The 19,320-nt window shown below is 52.5% G+C and overlaps 3 protein-coding genes across 4 annotated transcripts; 2 read left to right on the forward strand and 1 right to left on the reverse strand.

Moving 5' to 3' along the window:
- The first annotated feature begins 3,135 nt into the window (after positions 1 to 3,135).
- Positions 3,136 to 7,954, forward strand: MRPL48 (mitochondrial ribosomal protein L48). Of its 2 annotated transcripts, XM_063150247.1 has the most exons (9): positions 3,136 to 3,429; positions 3,783 to 3,835; positions 4,099 to 4,136; positions 4,428 to 4,513; positions 5,116 to 5,288; positions 6,363 to 6,465; positions 6,936 to 7,025; positions 7,119 to 7,194; positions 7,452 to 7,954. In XM_063150247.1, the coding sequence occupies exons 1-8, from the start codon at positions 3,412 to 3,414 to the stop codon at positions 7,191 to 7,193; spliced, it is 636 nt and encodes a 211-aa protein (XP_063006317.1). In that variant the 5' UTR covers positions 3,136 to 3,411; the 3' UTR covers position 7,194; positions 7,452 to 7,954. The 2 variants fall into 2 exon arrangements, with proteins under 2 accessions (XP_063006317.1, XP_063006316.1); XM_063150246.1 differs by lacking the exon at positions 7,452 to 7,954 and having other exon boundaries at positions 3,137 to 3,429; positions 7,119 to 7,346.
- Positions 7,666 to 8,870, reverse strand: LOC134414940 (cytochrome c oxidase assembly factor 4 homolog, mitochondrial). Its single transcript, XM_063150249.1, has 2 exons — positions 8,818 to 8,870; positions 7,666 to 8,653 (listed from the first exon to the last, which is right to left on the reverse strand). The coding sequence occupies exon 2, from the start codon at positions 8,645 to 8,647 to the stop codon at positions 8,381 to 8,383; it is 267 nt and encodes an 88-aa protein (XP_063006319.1). The 5' UTR covers positions 8,648 to 8,653; positions 8,818 to 8,870; the 3' UTR covers positions 7,666 to 8,380.
- Positions 8,871 to 8,943: 73 nt separating this feature from the next.
- Positions 8,944 to 19,133, forward strand: PAAF1 (proteasomal ATPase associated factor 1). Its single transcript, XM_063150245.1, has 12 exons — positions 8,944 to 9,027; positions 9,105 to 9,145; positions 9,516 to 9,619; positions 9,915 to 10,004; positions 13,371 to 13,469; positions 14,073 to 14,223; positions 16,585 to 16,779; positions 16,925 to 17,016; positions 17,298 to 17,413; positions 18,002 to 18,084; positions 18,320 to 18,402; positions 18,757 to 19,133. Exons 1-12 carry the CDS (start codon positions 8,981 to 8,983, stop codon positions 18,832 to 18,834), a joined length of 1,179 nt encoding a protein of 392 aa, XP_063006315.1. The 5' UTR covers positions 8,944 to 8,980; the 3' UTR covers positions 18,835 to 19,133.
- Positions 19,134 to 19,320: the final 187 nt, after the last annotated feature.

The following is a 19,320-nucleotide window of genomic DNA, read 5'->3' on the forward strand; positions in this document are numbered from 1 at the left end:
CGCTCCCGGAGCCGGCGCTCCGCCCGCCCCGCGCAGGCGCTGTGGGCGCTTCCCTCGGCTACGGGCCGGGAATGGTTCGGGCTGGGAGGGACGGGGAGAATCAGCCGGTGCCACCCCTGCCGGGGGCAGGGACGCCTTCCTCCGGCACAGGCTGCTGCAAGCCCTGTGCTTGGGCACTGCCAGGGTTCCAGGGGCTGCTCTGGGCAGTGCCAGGGCCTCGCCGCCCTCACATCCTCAGCGCCCGGGTAAGGGCTGCAAGGTGTACCCGGCCCGCGCGGGCGTGAGGGGACAACCAGCAAAGTCCTTAAAAGCAAAGGCTTAAAATCCTGCCCTGGCACAGATTCTCCTTTCAGAGGAGATCTCTGGGGAGCAGGTCCCTCACAGCAAGGCGATATTTCCCAGTGATCCCCACTGTCATCCTCTGACAGTGGCTCCGGGCCCTCCACCTTTTGCTGGAGGGGCCCGCTTTGCCTTTCACTAGTTTTTGCCCATTTTCCTCCACTTTGCCCTCAAAGTTCGGTGTTTTAGGAGGTTTCCAGGCGCATCCTCACCCCTCCTGTTTAAACCTTGGGTGGGAGATTGTTCCAGAGCATCTCTGCTCTGATAGCCAGGGAAAAGGCAGATGCTACGTGTTTAGTTTTGAAAGCCTTTCTATTTTTGATCATTTAATTTATATTCCCTCAATGTGATGAACTGCTTCACCAAGGGCTGGGCTTTTTTCACCCAGGCCTTGGAGTACCAGAGAACTAAAAGAGGAAGATGTGTCTTTAATCAGGTGATTAAATTTAAGCAAGTTTTAATAGACATGAGCAGAATCTCCCATCCAGCTCTGCACTTGGCACCTGGGAGTGCTTCCACACTGGTTGTGTGGCTGAAAAAGGGAATCCAGCCTGGCCTGACATGATGTCAAATTTTAAATACAGACATTGTCCTTGTTTTTGTGTCAGGGTTCATTCCAGGATCTTTCCCATGAGTCCCAGGGAAAACAACAGCTGAAGGCAGAGGAGGAGACACGTGAAACAGAGGTTTTCTTCTGAGGTCTGTTTGAACACTTCTTGATTGTTTTCATCATTGGATGAGTCTGAAAAGAAGTGGAGGCAAGGCATGAGAAGCCTTAGAAAGGAGAAAGAGCTTCCTGGAGTATTTAAGTGTGGTACAGGAAAAGGAAGTCATCGAGTCCCCTCAACTTCTCCATGTAAGTGTCACAAAAAGGTTTGCATAGAAGGAGTCCCAGTAAAATATCTGTATTGTATTTGAATATCTGTATAATATCTGTGTCTAGGCCTTGCCCTGATGAGCCCCGGTTGTTCTTGATGGGCTGCAGCTGTGATGTCCTTCACTGGGCTGCAGCTGTGGCCAGTGAAGGTAACTGGGATAAAAGGGGGTGGGCTGGGCCAGTCAGGGACAGCCTGCAAGGAGCTCTGACTGAGAAGCTGCAACAAGCAGAAGTCTGTGCCCCTGATGTGATGGAGATGTGCAGCCTGAGAGCTGTGGAGGCAGAAGGTAAAGGTCTCTAGGAATTTGATAACAACAGGTTTGGAAGTTGTGCTCCTGCAGCAGGGATGTGAAATGATGCAAAAGGCAAAGAAAGACACGTTGCAGTTGGAAATAAGGACTGTGTCCTAACAGAGAGGATGCTCAGCCACCAGAACAAGCTGCCAAGAGCAGCACTATCTTTGTGTCCAGGGAAAATGGAGAGGAGCCCTTGTGAGAAAGATGCTTTCACAGGGAGAGGAGTGATCCATTCCATAGAGCCATAAGTCACTGGAAACCCATCGAGTGTGACTTGCAGGAGAGTGAATTCCCTGATTTAACAGTCCCTTTTGGCCTTAAAATGTATCCACCTATGATGGATGGCAGAGACATTCCTCACTGCAGGAGAGGCGGACTTGTTTCTCATGGAGACACAGAGGACAGCAGCAATCCCTGCAATCTGTTCCTGCCCTGCCCCACGCTCAGCCACGTTTTGGGGGTGGAACAAAGGTGAGTCCCCAGGAGGGGCAGAGGGAATTAAGGGGTGCAGTCCCACTCCAGGGGCACCCAGAACTGGAGGGCAGGGCATTAGGAGTCACTTTCATTAATTGTGGTGCTTAAGGCCAGGTGGGATCAAAGGGCAGGGAAGCTTCCACGTGGGCAGTTCTGTCACGTCCTGGGAGCGCCAGGAAAACACAGCTCGGAGCTGGGAACACATGTCCTTGCACTGTGGGGCAAAGGTGCCACGGAGTCCTCTGGGCTTTCCATTTGCTGGGCAGGTGCACACACAAAGCTTGTCCCTTCACATTCCTTCTGTCCCCTCTAGCACAGAAGAGATGGACCTCAGGGGTGTCCAGTGTGTGTTCGGAGCTCCAGGCACTGAGAAATGCAGGACAGGGCTGGGTCACAGAACAGGACATGAACCTGCCACGTGGATGAGCCGAGGGGAAAAGTCCACGAGCAGCTCTGAGAGCAGTTGGAGCAGTCAGCAGGGTGGGAGGGAAATCCTGACTCAAAATCCGCCTTGCAGGCAGGGAACAGCTCCAAGAAGGGGGCTCAGGGGTGTGGGCTCCAGAGTGAGCGCCTGCTATGGAAGAAGGGGGAACTGGAGCCACACTGGATACAAGGGAGACAGGAGGAGGGGAAAGAACCTGTGGGAAATTAAAGTTTGTGTGGAAGAGGTAGTGAGACACAGGATGTGTTTCCCTGAGCCAACAACTCCAGACCGTCAGGCCTGGTGGGCAGAAGACTACAAGCCCATCTCCTCCCAGGCAGATCCCCTGCCCACCTGCTCTCCCACTGGGAAATCAGAGTGGAGGTCCCTGCCAGCCCAGTCTTCCTACGCTTAGAATTTCGTGATTATAAACATTTTATTTTTTTAAGCGATACCAAAAGCCTAATGGCCGCCGGGCCGCCACACTCAAGATGGCCGCCGCACCATGCTGGGGCGGGGATGGGCGCCGCCCTCAGCCCTGCAACGTGGCCATGCCACACTCAACATGGCCGCTGCGCCCTGATGGACGTGGCTGGAACCCAATCAGTGTGCGAGAACGGGAGGGGGGCGGGCCGTGACAGGCGGGACGTTCGGTGATAGGCGCAGGGCAGGGTGCACTGTGCAGCCGCTGCCACGTGGCGGCGCTGCCCACCGCCTTTTGGCAGACAGGAACGAGGTGTCCGCCATTACTGCCCGCACCCCCGCGTCCTTCCCGCTGCCTCCTTCAGGACACCAAGGCCCCGCCAGTACCGCGGGTTGTCCAAAAGTTGTTGCCTGTGGGAATTCTCGATGGGCGGAGCGGGGAACTGTCCGAAAATAAAAATTCCCGGGAGGCCTCGGTGGGCGGAACGCGAGGAGCGAGCCACTGGACTGGGGGAGCTGAATGGGGCTGTACCGAGGCACTGAGGGGGAACGCTTTAACCGACGGACCGCGGCGCTGAAAGATGGCGGCGGTGCCAAAGGTACCGGGGATGGGCGCGCGGAATGGGAGCGGGAACGGGGAAGGACGCGGGGACAGAGGAGAGGGCAGGAACGGGAACAGAGGAGTAGCCTTGGTCTCTGGGACAGCTGAGGAGGCCCTGGGACTGCTGTTGGAGGCCCTGATCCGACCCTGGTTTGGTTTCGGAGGGAAGTGTGGGGGTAATCCTGAGGGGGTCCAGACCTTGAGATCGTGCCCTGGATCTGTGTTGGTGGTTTCCACCTAAATCCCTCCAGACACAACTCCAGCCCTTGCCTGGGTCCTGTCCTAGAGCTGGAGTAACCTGGAGAAAATTCCCAGCAGATCTGCCACCCTTCTGTGTTTTAACCCCTGCAGGTGCTGTGCTCGGAGAAAGGAGTGTTGCTCAGGCAGGTGTTGGCCCTCAGCAGGTGAGACAACATACATGACCAAAAAATTGCAGGTTTTTCCTTTTTTTTTTTTTTTTTTGTTGCCATATCTTCTAATAGTGGAGGTAAGACTTTGAGCTGGGAGCTGAAAGGGATGGGGAAAAGGGGGAATCTGCTAATAGGATCAGGCTGTGCCTTTGCAAAAGGACATTTGGCCACATGTTTTCTATAAGTGAGGGAAGTCAGAGTTATCAATTATTGCCTTGTTTCATACAGATTTTTAATTGTTATTTTGTTTCCTACAGAGCAGCAACAGCCAGAGAAAACTTTCTGTGTGCTGCAGGTAAGGTCTGTTGTCAATCTAGTTTTGAGGCCAAAATTCACTTCCCTCAAATAGATATTAAACATTGGAGTTTTGGGGTTGTTTTTTTTAGCCAATTTTGGATTGGGTAATTAACCAGAGCAGAGCAGGCGCTCTACCACATCCATATGGTTTTTTTCCAACATTTTCTTTTTTTTTTTGTCCTGTTTGTGGCTAAGCAGGTGGTGTTAAGTCACCATAATTTGGGGCTCTCAGAGCACCTGTAGCTATTTGATTGCAGCTGGAAACAGTTTGCTCTGCTTTCCTTTTCAGGTGATGCACTCCTGGCTCCCCACAGATCCTACAGGTCCCGACCCACCCATGGGATTGGGAGGTTTAAGTACCTGCTCCCAAAGGAGGTAGGCAGAGGGATTTCCCAAGGTGTTCCTGAAGCATTTGGGTGCCTCATCTCAGAGGGCCAGGCTGGATGGGGTTTGGAGAAATTTAGGATAGTGGAAGGTGTGCCTGCCCATGGCAGGGGGCTGGAATGGGATGAGATTGAAGATTCATTCCAATCCTAACTCATGATTCTATGAAATAGCCACTCAGCACACTGCAGAAATGCTTCCTTTTGTCCAGCACATTCCAGCTTTGGAAGGGAGGAACCTCCTCCTGATGTTAATTAATTAATTCAATTTAAGGTTAATTAATAATTCAGTTTCACACCTGAATATGGTGAGCAGCTCTCACTTGTGTGGAACCTTTTCACACTCCCTGAGATTTGGAAAGACATCAATTTCTGTGGCAGGAGGAAGCAATAAGAAGTCAGCTGCCTTTTAGGCAGAAATTAATAGCAGGTTTATTTCTACTGGTTTTACTCCTTTCTTTCTTCCCCTGGGAGAAATTAATCAAAGCACGAGTGTGTGTGAGGCCACCCAAGAGCTGAGCCTTTATTCCCAGCATTGCTCAAACCAATAAAATACTCTTTATTTTATCCTGCTGTATTTTCTTTTTAAAACAGGTTCCAAAGAGGAGAAAGGAGAAGGTGCAGATGAAGGAGATCAGTGCTGGCACTGAGTACCAGTATGGAGACATCAACATCCAGATGACTTCCCATGACCTGTGCCTGGTGGAGCACTTTGCTCAGTATGTGCACAGGCTCTGCAACCGCCTCTGCATCCGGGTCAATGAGAGGTAGGGGAGATCTGTCCCCCTGTCCCTCTGGAACAGGGCCCTGCACATCAGGGCGCACTCCAGTCTCCCTGAGGGATTCCCATCTGGGTGTCAATCCAAACCTCTCACCTGCCCTGTGCTCTTCTGTTGTGTACCTGTACAATTTTGGGTGCTTTATTTAGAAGCACTGAATTTTTCAGGCACTGACTTGAGCAGATTCCAAGGAAAAAATGGCTGTCACATCTCCTTCCTCTGAGGAAAAGGCTTTAAGCCTGTGGGTGCAGAGCTGGGAATTGCTGCCATTTGCTGCTGCTTTTCCCTCATGGTTTGTGATCCGGGCTGTGCATGCCTGGAACTGGAATGAGCTTGGGAAAGGCCTGAAGGTGCTGGGGGAGCTTCCTGCTGCTTCAGTTTAGGGGGAGAGGATGCTCCAGGAGCACCCTGGTTCTCCAAAGCAGGAGAATTCCAGCAGCCACCCCTGTGGCTGTAATGCCTGAGGAATGTCAGGGCATTCATTTATTCTGGAATAAAACCAGTGGGGACTCTCTAAAGTGTGTGTGCTTTTCCCTTGTACCCTCTGGGGTACCTCAGTGTGCAGAGAAAGAAAGGATTTGCCCTTCAGACAGGGAATTGAGGGGAAAAGGTGGGTGGTAGGATGGAGCTTGGATGTGGGGATGGGGAAACTGAGGTCTCTGAGCATTGAGCAGAGTCTGCTCCACTCCCAGTCACATTCCCATCAAATCTGAGGTGCAAACATATTTTAAATGGTGCATTGTAGCAGCAGATTTTACTGTGTCCCAAAAGACAAAATAAGTCACAACTGTTCCTTTTCTTGAGCTGTGAAGAAGGTAAAAGTTCTCAGGCTGGTTTTTGTGCTAATCCAGGTTTTTGCTGGCAGAGCTTCCTCCTTATCTCCTCCCAGCAAAACACCCAGCCTCTGCCAGCACCTGGTTTGCAAGATACATCCTTTGCATAATTAATTTCCCCTGCAGAGTTAATCTGCTTGCCCACTCTGTGCTGGGGAGGGTGGATATTTACAGGATTGATCCCTGCGAATGTCCTGCCTGTGCTAAGCCCTGCCCTCTGCTCCTGCAGCTACGCCATGCCCACCAGAACCAACGAGGTGCTGCTCCTGGAGGAGAGGGGATCCAAAATGCAGCTGGATGCAGTCCTTACCACCCACCAGAGGGTTGTCCAGGTAGGAGCTGGGATCCCATCACAGCCTCCACAAACCCCTCAAATTGGGGCAGAAATGGAAGCAAAAAGTCTGGTTATGTTTTCTGCTGAGTGTTGCTCCTAAACTAGAAGCCCAGGAGGATTTCCTGGCTCTGTGTTTCAGGCAGAAGATATGTTATCCATTTTCTGCAGAATGATTGATATGAGGGGTAGAAGAGTCATGTTTGGGGATGGGTGAGGGCAGAAACTCCCAGGGATGGATGGGATATTGGAAAGGAATACGTGAAGGGTGGGGAGGCCCTGGCACGGGGTGCCCAGAGGAGCTGGGGCTGCTCCATCCCTGGGGGTGTTCAAGGGCAGGCTGGAACAACCTGGGACAGTGGAGAGGGTCCCTGCCCATGGCAGGGATGGCACTGGATAATCTTTAATGTCTGTTCCAAGCCAGAGTCCCCTGGGATTGTTCTCCTGCAGCTCTGTCACTTCTGCTTTCAGATCCGCGGTTTGAGCTCCACGTTTGCTCCCATCCTGCTGGAGGTCATCCAGAGCAGCCAGCCTGAGGGGGTGCACCTGCTGATGAAACAGGTATGGCTGCACTTCCCAGTGCATCCCCTTGGGGAGCAGGGAGGGGTTGGTGTGATCCTGATTTGTGCTCTTTTCCTTTCCCTCCCTCCACAGCACACGGAAGCCGATTTCAAGAGCCGGCTGAAGGCTCGACCAGAGCTGGAGGAGCTGCTGGCAGAGATGTCCTGAGGTGAGGAGCCATGTGCTGCCATCCCTGGGCTGTTCCAGCCTCCAGAGGGTGCCTCCATGAGCTCTGTCCTGGTAACTCTGTGAATCGGGAGGAATTCCCACTGTTGGCAACCACCTTGTCTCAGTAAAAATAAACAATGTGTTTGTATCTCACTGGTTTGTACTGGGAGAAAACGTGGCACAATGGAAAGTGGGTTTGCTTTGCTTCCTTTTTTATTTAATTTATTTTTTAATTCCTGGCTATATTGCTTTTGGTAGGTGGGAATTTCTGCAGAAATCTCTGTGCTGCAACAGTCCCAGGAATTGTTATAGCCAAATTTGATGGATGCCAAGAGAAACTGTTCCAGAAACTGGTTGGTTTGTTTGGAGGCTTTTTTTTATCCCTTTCTAAAGACCAGCTTGTGAAAAAGAGGGAAAGTAATTCATTTTTTTACCCTTTTCCCCCAAATTGGGGCTGTCCAGGTGTTGCTTGTGCTTCCATGCCCAGCTCTTGGTATTCCTAGCACCCACATCCCTGGGAAATGGCCTGGAACCTTCCTTCTGACAAAAGCCATGCAAAAAGCAATTTTATTTCCTTTCTCATGGCTTATTGGCCAGCAGGTGGTGGTCAGATGAGCATCCCTATTCCTCCCATTCCTGATTTTTCTGTGGCTTCCCAGGAGATAAACCCCATCCTGTGGGATGTGAGGTTATCACTACTGGGAAAAGCCTTACGATGGCACAGAGGACATGGAATAAAAATTCATGGCAAGGCTGTTCCAGCCTGAGTGCTGTGAATGCTCCTGGGCTGGGACATTTTGGGCTGGAAATCCACAACCACAGAATAATTTTGGTTGGCAAAGACCTCTGGAATCATTGAATCCAAGCTATGCCCAGTCCCCACCTTGTCACCAGCCTAGAGGGCCGAGTGCTGTGTCCAGTCATTCCTGGGGACTCCAAACCTCTCTGGGCAGTCCCTACAAATGTTGAAAACCCTGTCCGTGAGGGAATTCCTGCTGATGTCCCACCTGGATGTACCATGGCACAGCTCGATGCTGTATGCTCCAAACCAGCCCCCCTCTCCCACTGGCACACACCAAGCCGAGGGCTGACAAACTCCAGGTTTATTTCCCAGCAATTCCACCTGGCTTTTTAAGGAGTTGGATAAAAAGCAAGCCGGAGAGGAGGGGTCTGTCCGTCCGGGGGTATCAGTCCGGGGGCTGGGCCGGGGCCGGGTCCGTGCCGCGCTGCCGCTGCTGCTGCCGCCGGGCCATGCAGGCTCCGAAGGCGCGGACCTGCTCCTGGCAGTGCCGCCAGTCCCGCCGCTCGGCCATGCACTCCTGCAGCTGCCGGTGCTGCTCCAGGCAGCCGCTCCGCGCGATCCTGGCGTCCAGCGGGTCCTCGCCCTCCTCTTCCTCCTCCGAGCCCCGCTTTGCCGCCGCCGCGCCGCTCCAGCCGTGCCCCGGCCTCGCCATGGGGCGCTGCGGGCGGGACAGGCGGCCGTGTCCTTCGGGGGCCCAGCGCCCTCCTCCCCTCCCGGGGGTCCCCATTCCCAGGGATCTCCAGCCCCTTCCTCCCAAGGGTCCCCATCCCCAGAAATTTCCAGCCCCCTCCACGATCCCCATCCATGCCTTAGCCCCCGTACCAGCTCAGCGCGGTCCCTTTAAGGCGGGAGCTCGGCACGGCACTTCCGGGCTGTGGCACGGCCGCTGCGGCGCTCGCTGATTGGCTGGTTTCTCCCCCTTCCGCTCCCGCGGGGGCCGACGGGAAGCAAGGAGGCGGATGTGTGTGCGGTTACCTCGGCAAAGATGGCGGCGACGCTGCGGATCCAGAGCGACTGGAGCCGGGCGCTGAGGTGGGAACGGTCCCTTTCTTTGTCCCTGTCCTTGTCCTGCTCCCTGCCCCGCTCACCGCCCCTTCTTCTCTCTGCAGCAGGGACGAGGGAGAGGCGTGGCTGAGCTGCCGCAGCCCCGGTGAGTGGCCTGAAGAGGCCTCGAGGGAGGCGTGAGGGTGAGACGGGATCAGGGAGGATCGAGAGGGGTGTTCAAAGAGCAGAAACGGATGGGGGTGATAGGGGGACCCTTTGGAATAGGGGTGGGATGTGTGTTAGCAGGGAATGGGGCTGCTGGGGTGTCCTGCTGTCCCTTAGTTTAAAGGGACTGGGGTGGTTTGGGGATCCCTTTGATTTTAAAGGTTGCGGGGCCATTTAGGGATCTTGAGGGGGTTAGAAGGGGATGGGGGTGTCTGAGTTCCTTGCGGGTGAGGAGGTTGGGGTCCCTCTGAGTTGGGAGGGGATGTTTGGGGTCCCTGTGGGTGCTGGGGCTGACGGCTGCTGTCCCCCAGGGAAGGCCACCCTGTATGGCAGCGTCACCCGGCGCGGCCTCAGCTCCGACGGCGTCCCAGACATCGTGGCCTCCGAGGGATTCGTGGTCGGGGAAGTCACCAAGGTGCCAGGGCTGGGGGGAGAGGGGTTGGGGACATTCCCTGTACCTAAAGGGGCTGCTCTGACAGCCTAAGCTGTCACCCTGCCCTGCACAGTCCTGTCCTGCTGTGCAGGGCCCTGGAGCTGGTCCCTGCCATCCCACCTGCATCCTGAGGACATGAGCCCCACACTGACCCTCCCATGAGTTTTCAAACTCTGGAATCCCACAGCTGGGTCCAGTCCACAGTTCTGCCTTGGCAACCTCTGTTTCAGGACTAACAGCACTTCTAATTCCCTTTTTTCCTTGTTTCCTCCCCTAGAAAAGCATCCTCATTTCTTGTCCTCATGAAAACGTGTCCACAAAGTTCCTGGCTCCATACACAAGTTTTTGCAGGATCCATCAGAAAAGCGTGAGTAGCTCTGTGGGGTGGGAATCTGTGGGTGTGGCTGGCAACACTCACATCCCTGTCTGTGGTGTCCTTGTGGTGAGGGGTGGCCTGGTGTTAGGGGTTGCAGTGGAGATGGAACTTGTGGTTTAGGGATGGTGTTCCCACTGAAACAGCCTGGACCACAAGCCACTCACTCCTTCCCCACTTCCCCTGCAGCAAATGGGGATTGGAGGCACAAAAGACAAAGTTCAGGGGTTGAGATAAAACAATTTATTGAGAAGAGCAATGGAATAAAAACAGTAGCAACAGGATTAATTAATCAAATGCACAGGACAGGGAAGAGAACTGCTCAGCACAAGGAACACGTACAACCAAATATCCCAAATGTGCTCCTCCCTGCTCGTGTAAAAATTAACCCTGTCCTGGCCAGAACTAGCACATTCCCCACCCACCATTCTATCCCATCTACTCATGCCCACATCCCACGCCACCCAACCATATCTATACACACAAAAGCACAGGAATCATTCCCTTCATCAAAGGCTGTCCTTCCTAAATGTCTCAGGATGTGTGTTTATATCCATTATACTGCTTTTCCTTGTCACCAGTGGACTTCCAATCTCTCTCATTGGTATCAAGGGGCTTTTTTACCTGACTTTTAAGTTATTCTGATTTTTCTTCTCCTGCCATTTTTTCACTTGTACTTTGAGCCTTATGAAATCAATCCTTTAAGACCTTGGTGTGTTCAGCATTTTCCTTGGGAGCTCCTTTAAATGCCTGATCTTTGGCAAGGCCTGGCTTTGTAAGGCTGGACAGCAGGCAGGACAGCGGGCTGACGGCAGATGGGGCAGGTGCTGGAATGTTCCAGGAGCCACGTCCTGATGCACTCCCTGTGGAATTCATGGCCGCACCCCAGCTGGCACACGCTCCTGCCCAGCTCCTCGTGGCATATGGAGCAGGGATCGTCGCCGCAGGCCGCCTCTTCCCTGGGCTGTGTTTCCACATAGGAACGGGGTTTCGCTCTGTAGTCCCAGATGAAGACCTTTAGCCTGAGCACCCTCAGGTTCCTGCTCCAGGAGATGGATGACAGCGCCTCGGCGTAGAGCGGCGGCGCGCTCCTCCTCAGCGCCTGCCACATGTCCCACGTGCAGCAGGCGCTGTCCGGATCATCCAGGCACCGACTGTTCCGTGCCTTCCCAAAGAGTATGTCGGCCATGGACAGCTCTGTCAGGTACTCCACCCCTTCCAGCCTGCTGCTCCAGCTGTCCCTCCGCAGCAGCAGCTCCTCGGCGCTGTAGGCCGCCCTCACGCTGCCCGCCAGGCGCGTCCACAGGCTGTGCCTGCCCGGCCTGCTGCCGAGCCCCCTGTCGATGGCGGCGTCCTGGGACAGGCCGCCCAGCCGCCGGGCCTCAGAGCTGTCCAGCCACACGTGCACGTGGGCCCCTGCGCACCAGCACTCGTACAGCCACAGCAGCAGGGGCTGCTCCGCACGGCGCCTGAAGCGCTCGCACACCGACCACAGCTTACGGTCGGATTCGCTCATTGCCTCTTCTTCCGAGGACTCTGCCTCCTCTTCGTCATCTCCGTGCCTCTCTAAGGAAACTAATTCAGTGTTGGATGTGTTCTGTTCGGGAGCGACTGCTCCCAGCATGGGTTGTTCCTCTGGTGCAGCTGCAGTTTGAGTGGCCTCGCTGCTTGTCGGTCTGTTCTCCTCCTCCTCTTCCTCCCCAGGGGGCTGGCTGGTATCCAGCAGTGCCCGATACAGAGTAGCCAGGGCCCAGCAGAGTGCAGTAAGTTGCTCCTCCCGGGAACCACGGCAGCGTTTCTCTTTCAGGTGTTCTGCCACTTTAACAGGGTCCCGTATTTGTTGAGGAGTGAACTTCCAAACCACTGGAGCTGAATACTCCTTCAGAACCTGGCCAATTTTCTCCCACCTTCCGTGCCACTCATCATGATCCACTCTCTGAAAGATCTTCCCAGAAATCGCTTTTGTAACTCTGAAGATGAAGTAGATCATCAGGGTGATGTAGACCAGAGGGAGACACAGCAGACAGAATGACAATGTACTTTCTTCAGTTTTCAGAGGCAGCTCAAAAGGTGCTTTAAGAGGCTTAAAGGAGTTAAAGGAGGTGAAAAGGTTGTGAAAGTATTGTTCCCCTGCTCCCCCCACGGACTGGGAGCCACTATTAATGGTCTCCTGGAGGTGGTGTACAACCTCACAGGTTAATAGCACAAAGTCCACGGACAGAAGAATCTTGAACCATCTCTCTAAGCTGTTAAAGTGCATTATCAGGACCACACAGGAAAATATAAACCTGCACAGGTACCACTCCACGAAGAGCTGACCAAGCCACATGGTGACCAGCGACGGTACCGAACACCCCAAACACTCAGCTCAAGCTTGTTCCCAACCGGCTGCGGGCAGAGCTGTCCTTATCTCGACCCCTGGCGCCGCACGATGGCCGCTTTGGGGCTGGTATTCCCGAATTTAGCGCTCCCACGCTGGGCTCGGCGGGAGGCTGCAGCGGGGAAGCGGAGCACGAAGGCAGCGGCTCGCTGGGAGCGGCGGTGGGACGGGGACGGAGCGCGGGGACCCGGCCGCAGAGAAGCGAAGCGCGAAATGCGGGACTTTTTCCCGCCGCCGCACGGAGAGGTGGGAGCAGGAACATCCTCCTGCCGGCCCTGCCCCTCCTGCTGCTGCGAACTTAACCCTGTCCTGCCTAGAGCCTGTCTGCGTTCTTACTCCTGTCCGTGGGTTTTACCGCTCTAGTGGGTTTTTTGTCCCCACCCACAGCCTGGAATTTTAATTTAAAAAAGCAATGCAAGGGCAGCTCACAGAACCACAGAATTCCTAATGTCAGAGAAGACTTTGGAGATCACAGAGTCCAAGCTGTCCAATCAATTCTATTGATTTAGAATGCTGAGCAATTGTTTTATTAAAACCATATTATATTATAGTACAAAGAATACAAAAGAAAAACCCATGAGTGTCTTGGGCTAGCTGGGACGCAGCTTTGACTCAACAGGCTAACAACTATCACCTGAATCCAATTAGCAACTCTCTTTAGCCAATCTTCCTAATGCATTTCACCTGTGCAAACAGGAGCAGCAAGTAGAGCCAAGAATTGTTTTCTCTTCTTCTCTCTGGGCTTCTCTAGGAAAAAGCCTGGGAGAGAGAATTCTCTCTCTGTTCACCTTCCCTGGACATGCTCCCTGCTGCTTGTGCAGGCTTCTGCCACAGCATTCCTTTTTCTCCTTGCTTTGCAGAGCCATGGGCAGAGAATGTACTTAGCAGGTCTCCCCCTGTACAGAACTAGGCTCTTGAGCAGAAGTATTTCTATACAGAATTATGTAAAGCTAATTCTTGGTGCTTTTCCTTTCCTGCAGATTACCTGCCTTGATATTTCCAGTGGTGGAGGACTCGGAGTGTCTACCAGCACGGATGGGACCATGAAAATATGGCAGGCTGCAAATGGAGAAATAAGAGTAAGAACATGTGGCTTGGATGTTTTTGGGTTGTCTGTGACATTCCTGAAGGCCATGACTTTGGTCAGGCTGTGCACACCCTGTGAGGAATCTGGCTTTTTAATGAAAAGCTAATTGAAATTGAATCTTGGAGGCTTTAAGTCAAATCTGTTGGAAAAGGTGGCTTCTCCCAAGGGGGATGTTGCTCAGAGAGGTACTCAGGAGTAAACAGGTCATTGACAGCCCCTATCCTGCATGGGAAGAAAGAATTGGGTGCTGGGGAAAAGGATTTTGGTGCTGGATTAGCCACATCCTGGCTTGTGGCCTTCCCAGGGAAAAGCTCCTTCTTGTGGAGGATTTTTGGCAGAGGATAAGGACATTTAACCTTGTATTTAGAAGCAAATGTGGTATCTTTGTATGTGTAATTAGCTGCTCAATTGGCAGAGGGAGCCCCAAAGTCACCTCTTTGATTGCCCCAAATTCAGAGCAGTCCCTTGCAGCAATGCAGAGCCAGAGGATTTGGGGTTTAATCCCAAATGCCAAGTTTTCCAGGGTATAACTCAACAACTGCTCGGCACAAGGATGATGACAATGGAACTAGCATGTAGTTCTTTGTTTTTCCAGAGACTTCTGGAAGGCCATGTGTATGATGTGAATTGTTGCAGGTTTTTCCCATCGGGCCTCGTGGTTCTCAGCGGGGGAATGGATGCCCAGCTAAAGATCTGGTCAGCAGAAGATGCCAGCTGTGTAGTAACATTTAAAGGTCACAAAGGAGGTACAGAGCCCTTGAAATGCTTCATGTGCTGTGTGTGTACTTGCCTTGCACTCCAGGGCTGATGTCCAGTCTGCAGCCTGCTGCACTCTGTGTTTCATGTCTGGAATGTGGCATCAAATGCCCCAAACTCTACCCCAAATTCTCTCTTCCTGAGCTGCCAATTGCTGTGTCCAGGCTCTGGTTTTCCCTGTCTCATGAGGTGCTGAGCTTCATTGAGAGGTTTATAAACCCTGTGTCTGGCTGCCCTAAACTTGATTAACTCAAAAACCCATCTTGTGCTGAACCTGCCATTGTTCTTACATGATTTGGGGGTTGGAACTTGTTGTTCAAGGTCCCTTCCCACCCAAGTGTTGACGTGAGGGGAGAATGACCATCCTTTGATGCATGGAACTCGAGTTTATTGATTGATCAGTCACTTTAAATAATAGTGTTAACGAACTTCATGCATCTTCCAAAATCCAGGTTCATGTAGGCTAACAGAGAAAACTCTAACCACACCTTTTGTTTTACAATACCGTTGATTGTTTACACCAAATAAAACCAGTGTTGCCACTGTGATATGAAAGGTTCCCAAAACTTCCATATCTGTTCCCAGGGTGCCATCTTTTCCCAGAGAGGGTGTTTTGCTTGTTATGGGAAGACTGCCTGAGAACCTTATTGTTTATAAAGTGATGCCTGAGAGAGTCTAATTGTTTATAGAAATCAGGCTGCGAACTGCTTTTGGAACTGCTTCACAACTACCTTTTACTTTTCTCTTAATTGCATGGCTTCATGGCCTTTTTCTTTAAGCCATGCTTGAACTAAACTCTCCACACCCAAGCCATTCTATAATCTGTTTGTGGGCATTAAAAATGCTTTTGCAGCCATGTCCCCTAACCAAACCAGATGGTGTGGCAGAACCTTGGTCACAGTGACACTGCCAGTCACTCTTGAGGTCACTTTAGACACTGTCATTCCTCCAGCCCAAACTGCTGCAGTCTGTTTGCTTGGCTCATCCTGTCCCTTGAGCTTCTGTAGGGAAAGTGCCAATTAAATCTTCTGACCAGCTGGCTGTTCTCTGCTGAGAAAACCACTGCCATTTTTCAGCTCCAAATCTGACAGTAAAATAAAGTGGTTAAGGGATCTTAGTGCCAGCAGACACTGCCCTTTGGATGTTGCTGTAGCTGGACAGCAGGGGTGGAAATGAGAATGTTTCCAAGTGCCAGGCTCTTTTCTGCCCAGATTAGAGGTTAATTTTATGCGGCACCAGCTCGGGCTGAGGTCAGGTGTTGCTGATCATGCGATCGGTAATATCTGTAATATCTCTTTGTGCCAGATGGTGGCTCCACTCTGTGGGGTTTTCTGGGAGCTGCTGCCTTCCACAGGCACCTTTTCCTGGGAGCACAGCTTGTCTGTGTGTGACTGCTCTCACTGGGGCAGGCACCTTTTCCTGGGAGCACAGCTTGTCTGTGTGTGACTGCTGTCCCTGGGCCAGTATTACCACACCTGAGTGGGTTGCAGCTGGTGAGAGAGAGATGGTGAATCTTGTTTCTTGAATCAGAAGGCTGATTTATTAAGATATTATATATAATACATTATGACTATACTAAATAGAATATAGAGAGAGGTTTGCAGAGCAGCTAGGCTAGGCTAAGAATAGATCGAAAGAATCTACAACAAAGTTGTGTCCAAGGACTCAGTCCCCTAGCTTGCACTGGTGATTGGCTCTTAATTATAAACATAGAAAATGAGCCAATCAAGGTGTCCCTGTTGCATTCCACAGCATCTGATAATAATTGTTTACCTTGTCTTCTGAGGCCTCCAGAAGACGCAGAAATCCGAAAGAAAGGATTTCTGTGGAGAAATGTCTGCGACAGGGCAGGCACCTTTTCCTGGGAGCACAGCTTGTCTGTGTGTGACTGCTGTCGCTGGGGCAGGCACCTTTTCCTGGGAGCACAGCTTGTCACTGTCACTGGGGCAGGCACCCTTTCCTGGGAGCACAGCTTGTCTGTGTGTGACTGCTGTTGCTGTGGCAGGCACCTTTTCCTGGGAGCACAGCTTGTCACTGTCACTCTGCTGTCCCTGGGGCAGGCACCTTTTCCTGGGAGCACAGCTTGTCACTGTCACTCTGCTGTCCCTGGGGCAGGCACCTTGTCCTGGGAGCACAGCTTGTCACTGTCACTCTGCTGTCCCTGGGGCAGGCACCCTTTCCTGGGAGCACAGCTTGTCACTGTCACTCTGCTGTTGCTGGGGCAGGCACCTTTTCCTGGGAGCACAGCTTGTCACTGTCACTCTGCCGTCACTGGGGATGGTGGCCTGGAGGTGAGCTGGGGAAGTGGCTGTTTTTGTGTCTGTGTGAGCAGAGTGCTTGCTGTCCCACAGGTATCCTGGACACTGCCGTGGTGGATCGGGGCAGGAACGTGCTGTCCTGCTCCAGGGATGGCACTGCCCGTCTCTGGGACTGCGGCCAGTCCTCCTGCCTGGGCACCGTCGCCGACTGCGGCTCGCCCGTCAACGGCATCGCCGTGGGCGCTGCTGACAGCTCCCTCAACCTGGGCTCCCCCGAGAGCCCTCCCAGTAAGGCCTGGCCCTGAACCCCTCATCTGCCTGGCCCAGGCTGCCTGGCCTTGGCCCCAGGCATCCCAAGGGCTGGGAGTGCTCTCCGTGCCCTGGTCCCACCAGGGTTTGTTGTGTTCTTACCCGTTGTCCTTCCTTCTGCCAGGTGAGCGTGAGGTGGGCACAGAAGGGAAAATGCTGCTGCTGGCTCGAGAGGACAAGAAGCTTCAAGGAGTGGGACTGCAGAGCAGGCAGCCAGTAAGGATCTGGGAATGGCAGGGCGCTGGGATGGGGAATTTAGCCAGGTTAAACCCAAACTGGAGGAGAGGCCAAAGCCTGGTGCAATAAAGCATGCTCTCCCTCCTTCCTCCTGGACAGATTTTTGTGTGAGGAGTAGGAATTGCTCAGGATTTGACTTGGGAACAGGGAAAACAGTATTTAAAATTAAACAGTGGCAGCTGTACTGTCTAAATAAATGACTGCTTTCCTCTCGTGGGTGTCCCACGTGCCTGACACTTGGTTTGTTCCCAAATCCTCAGGTGTTCCTCTTCATGGGATCTGATGCCTTCAACTGCTGCACGTTCCTGTCAAGCACCTACATCCTGGCAGGGACCCAGGATGGGAACATCTACCAGCTGGATGTGAGAAACACCAAGTGAGTGAGTCAGGGAGTGCCTGGGGCAAACAAGCAGTGTTTGGTTCGAAAAGTGAGTGAGGCAGAGGGTGCTGCCAGGCAGTGCCACTTCCAAGGGGTGCCTCCCATTGCATCCTGAGCCTCTTGCATTATGTTGATGTGCTGTATTGTTATGAAAACATTGATATAATTTTATATTTATGTAATCTGTGTGCACATGCATGTAGATGAATTGGGCAGAAAACTTCTTATCAATATTCCCCACTCTCACACTGCCCAGTTCTTTTCCCTCATGTGGATCCTGATATCATATTTATCCTGATATTTACCATGATCCTGATTCCAGCACAGGACTGGAACTGAGCTGTGGAGTTTTATTGCTGTTCCCTGCTAGCTCAGTCCATAGGAAAGAATCCTGGGATGGTTTGGGATGGAAGGGCCCTCAAAGCTCATCCACTCCCACCCCTTCCCATGGGCAGGGGCACCTTCCACTGTCCCAGCTGCTCCAAGCCCCATCCAGCCTGGCTTTGGGCACTGCCAGGGATCCATGGGCAGGCACAGCTGCTCTGGACAGCAATCCTCATCCCTTGGTTCTGCTCCTTTTCCCAGTGCTCCAATCCAGGTGATCCACAGGTCAGGAGCACCAGTGCTGTCCCTGCTCCCGTACAGAGATGGATTCATTGCCAGCCAAGGTAATTCCAGGGCTCTTTTGTGCCCCTAGAAATCCTGGAATCAAGTCAAGGAGCCTTGTGCTTCTTGGGCATTGTGCTCTTGCCCCTTTGCTTTGGGATTTCCACCCTCCACATCCCTCATACCCCTCCAAAACCCCTCCCAGGAATGTCTCACCCCCTGGAGCCTTTTCCCTCTGCAATTTCTGTCTGTAATTGAGTGTGGCTCGTTTCACTAATTGCTGTGCCTTGCTTGCAGGGGATGGCACGTGCTTCATTGTTCAGCAGGACCTGGATTATGTGCTGGATCTCACTGAGGCTGACTGTGACCCCGTGTACAAGGTGGGGCATGGCCCTGAGGAGAGGGTGGCCGGGGAAAGCTGATGCCAGGCAGGAGGCACTGCCTTCACCTCAGGCTTTTCTCCTCAGCACATTCCTTCACACAGTTGACTTCTGAGCTTATCTTTGTCCTTTCTACCTCAATAATCCTGATGTTTTGCATAAAGCAATCCTCTGCAGAATTCCCTGGCTTTATCTCTGTTGTGCAGGACCTGGCTAGAGTGGTGGAGTTGATGAAGCAGCTCTGTTGCTATAAAAAGTGTGGATAAAGGGTGCTGGGAGAATCCTGAGGGTAAAAGCAATGTGTTCTGCCTAACCCATCTTGTTCCCTTTTTTTTTTTTTCCCCCCCTTTTCAGGTGGCTTCCTGGGAGAAGGAAATCTACACGTGCTGCAGGGATGGGACAGTGAGGAGATACCAACTTTCTGACCTTTAGGTGTTTGAAGGGGCCAAAAAAGGAGAAACACGTGGGAAAGGCTCTTCCAAGCTGATTTTCCTGGGATGTGTGTGTACAGCTTTGAGGCTGTTGTCATGACCAGGCTCCATACACAGTGTTTTTGTAACAGGTCATATTTTTTTCCTACTACACAACTGGGATCAATTTTTAATTTAGAGAGGATCTTGTGTTGCAGTGATGTTGTGGTCGCATTTCCAGTGCTGAAAATACACTGTTTGTAGTGGGGGGGATTAAACAAATAAATAAAGGGGGAGAAGAGGGGGTGCAGTGCAAGTGACTGTCACAGTATGGAGTGAAATAAACCACTGCTTTGATAACACCTGTTATCAGCATTCCTTTTAATACATAACGTGTGCTATATGTTAATACACGTGTTATATGCTAATACATGTGTTTCCGTGGGGACTTGGGGATTTTTTTTTAAGAAAAGAGGTGCGGGGTGAGGACGGAGTGGGCCCGGCAGAG

The sequence above is a fragment of the Melospiza melodia genome, chromosome 2, assembly GCF_035770615.1.
Source record: "Melospiza melodia melodia isolate bMelMel2 chromosome 2, bMelMel2.pri, whole genome shotgun sequence".
In the NCBI taxonomy this organism is placed as follows: domain Eukaryota; kingdom Metazoa; phylum Chordata; class Aves; order Passeriformes; family Passerellidae; genus Melospiza; species Melospiza melodia.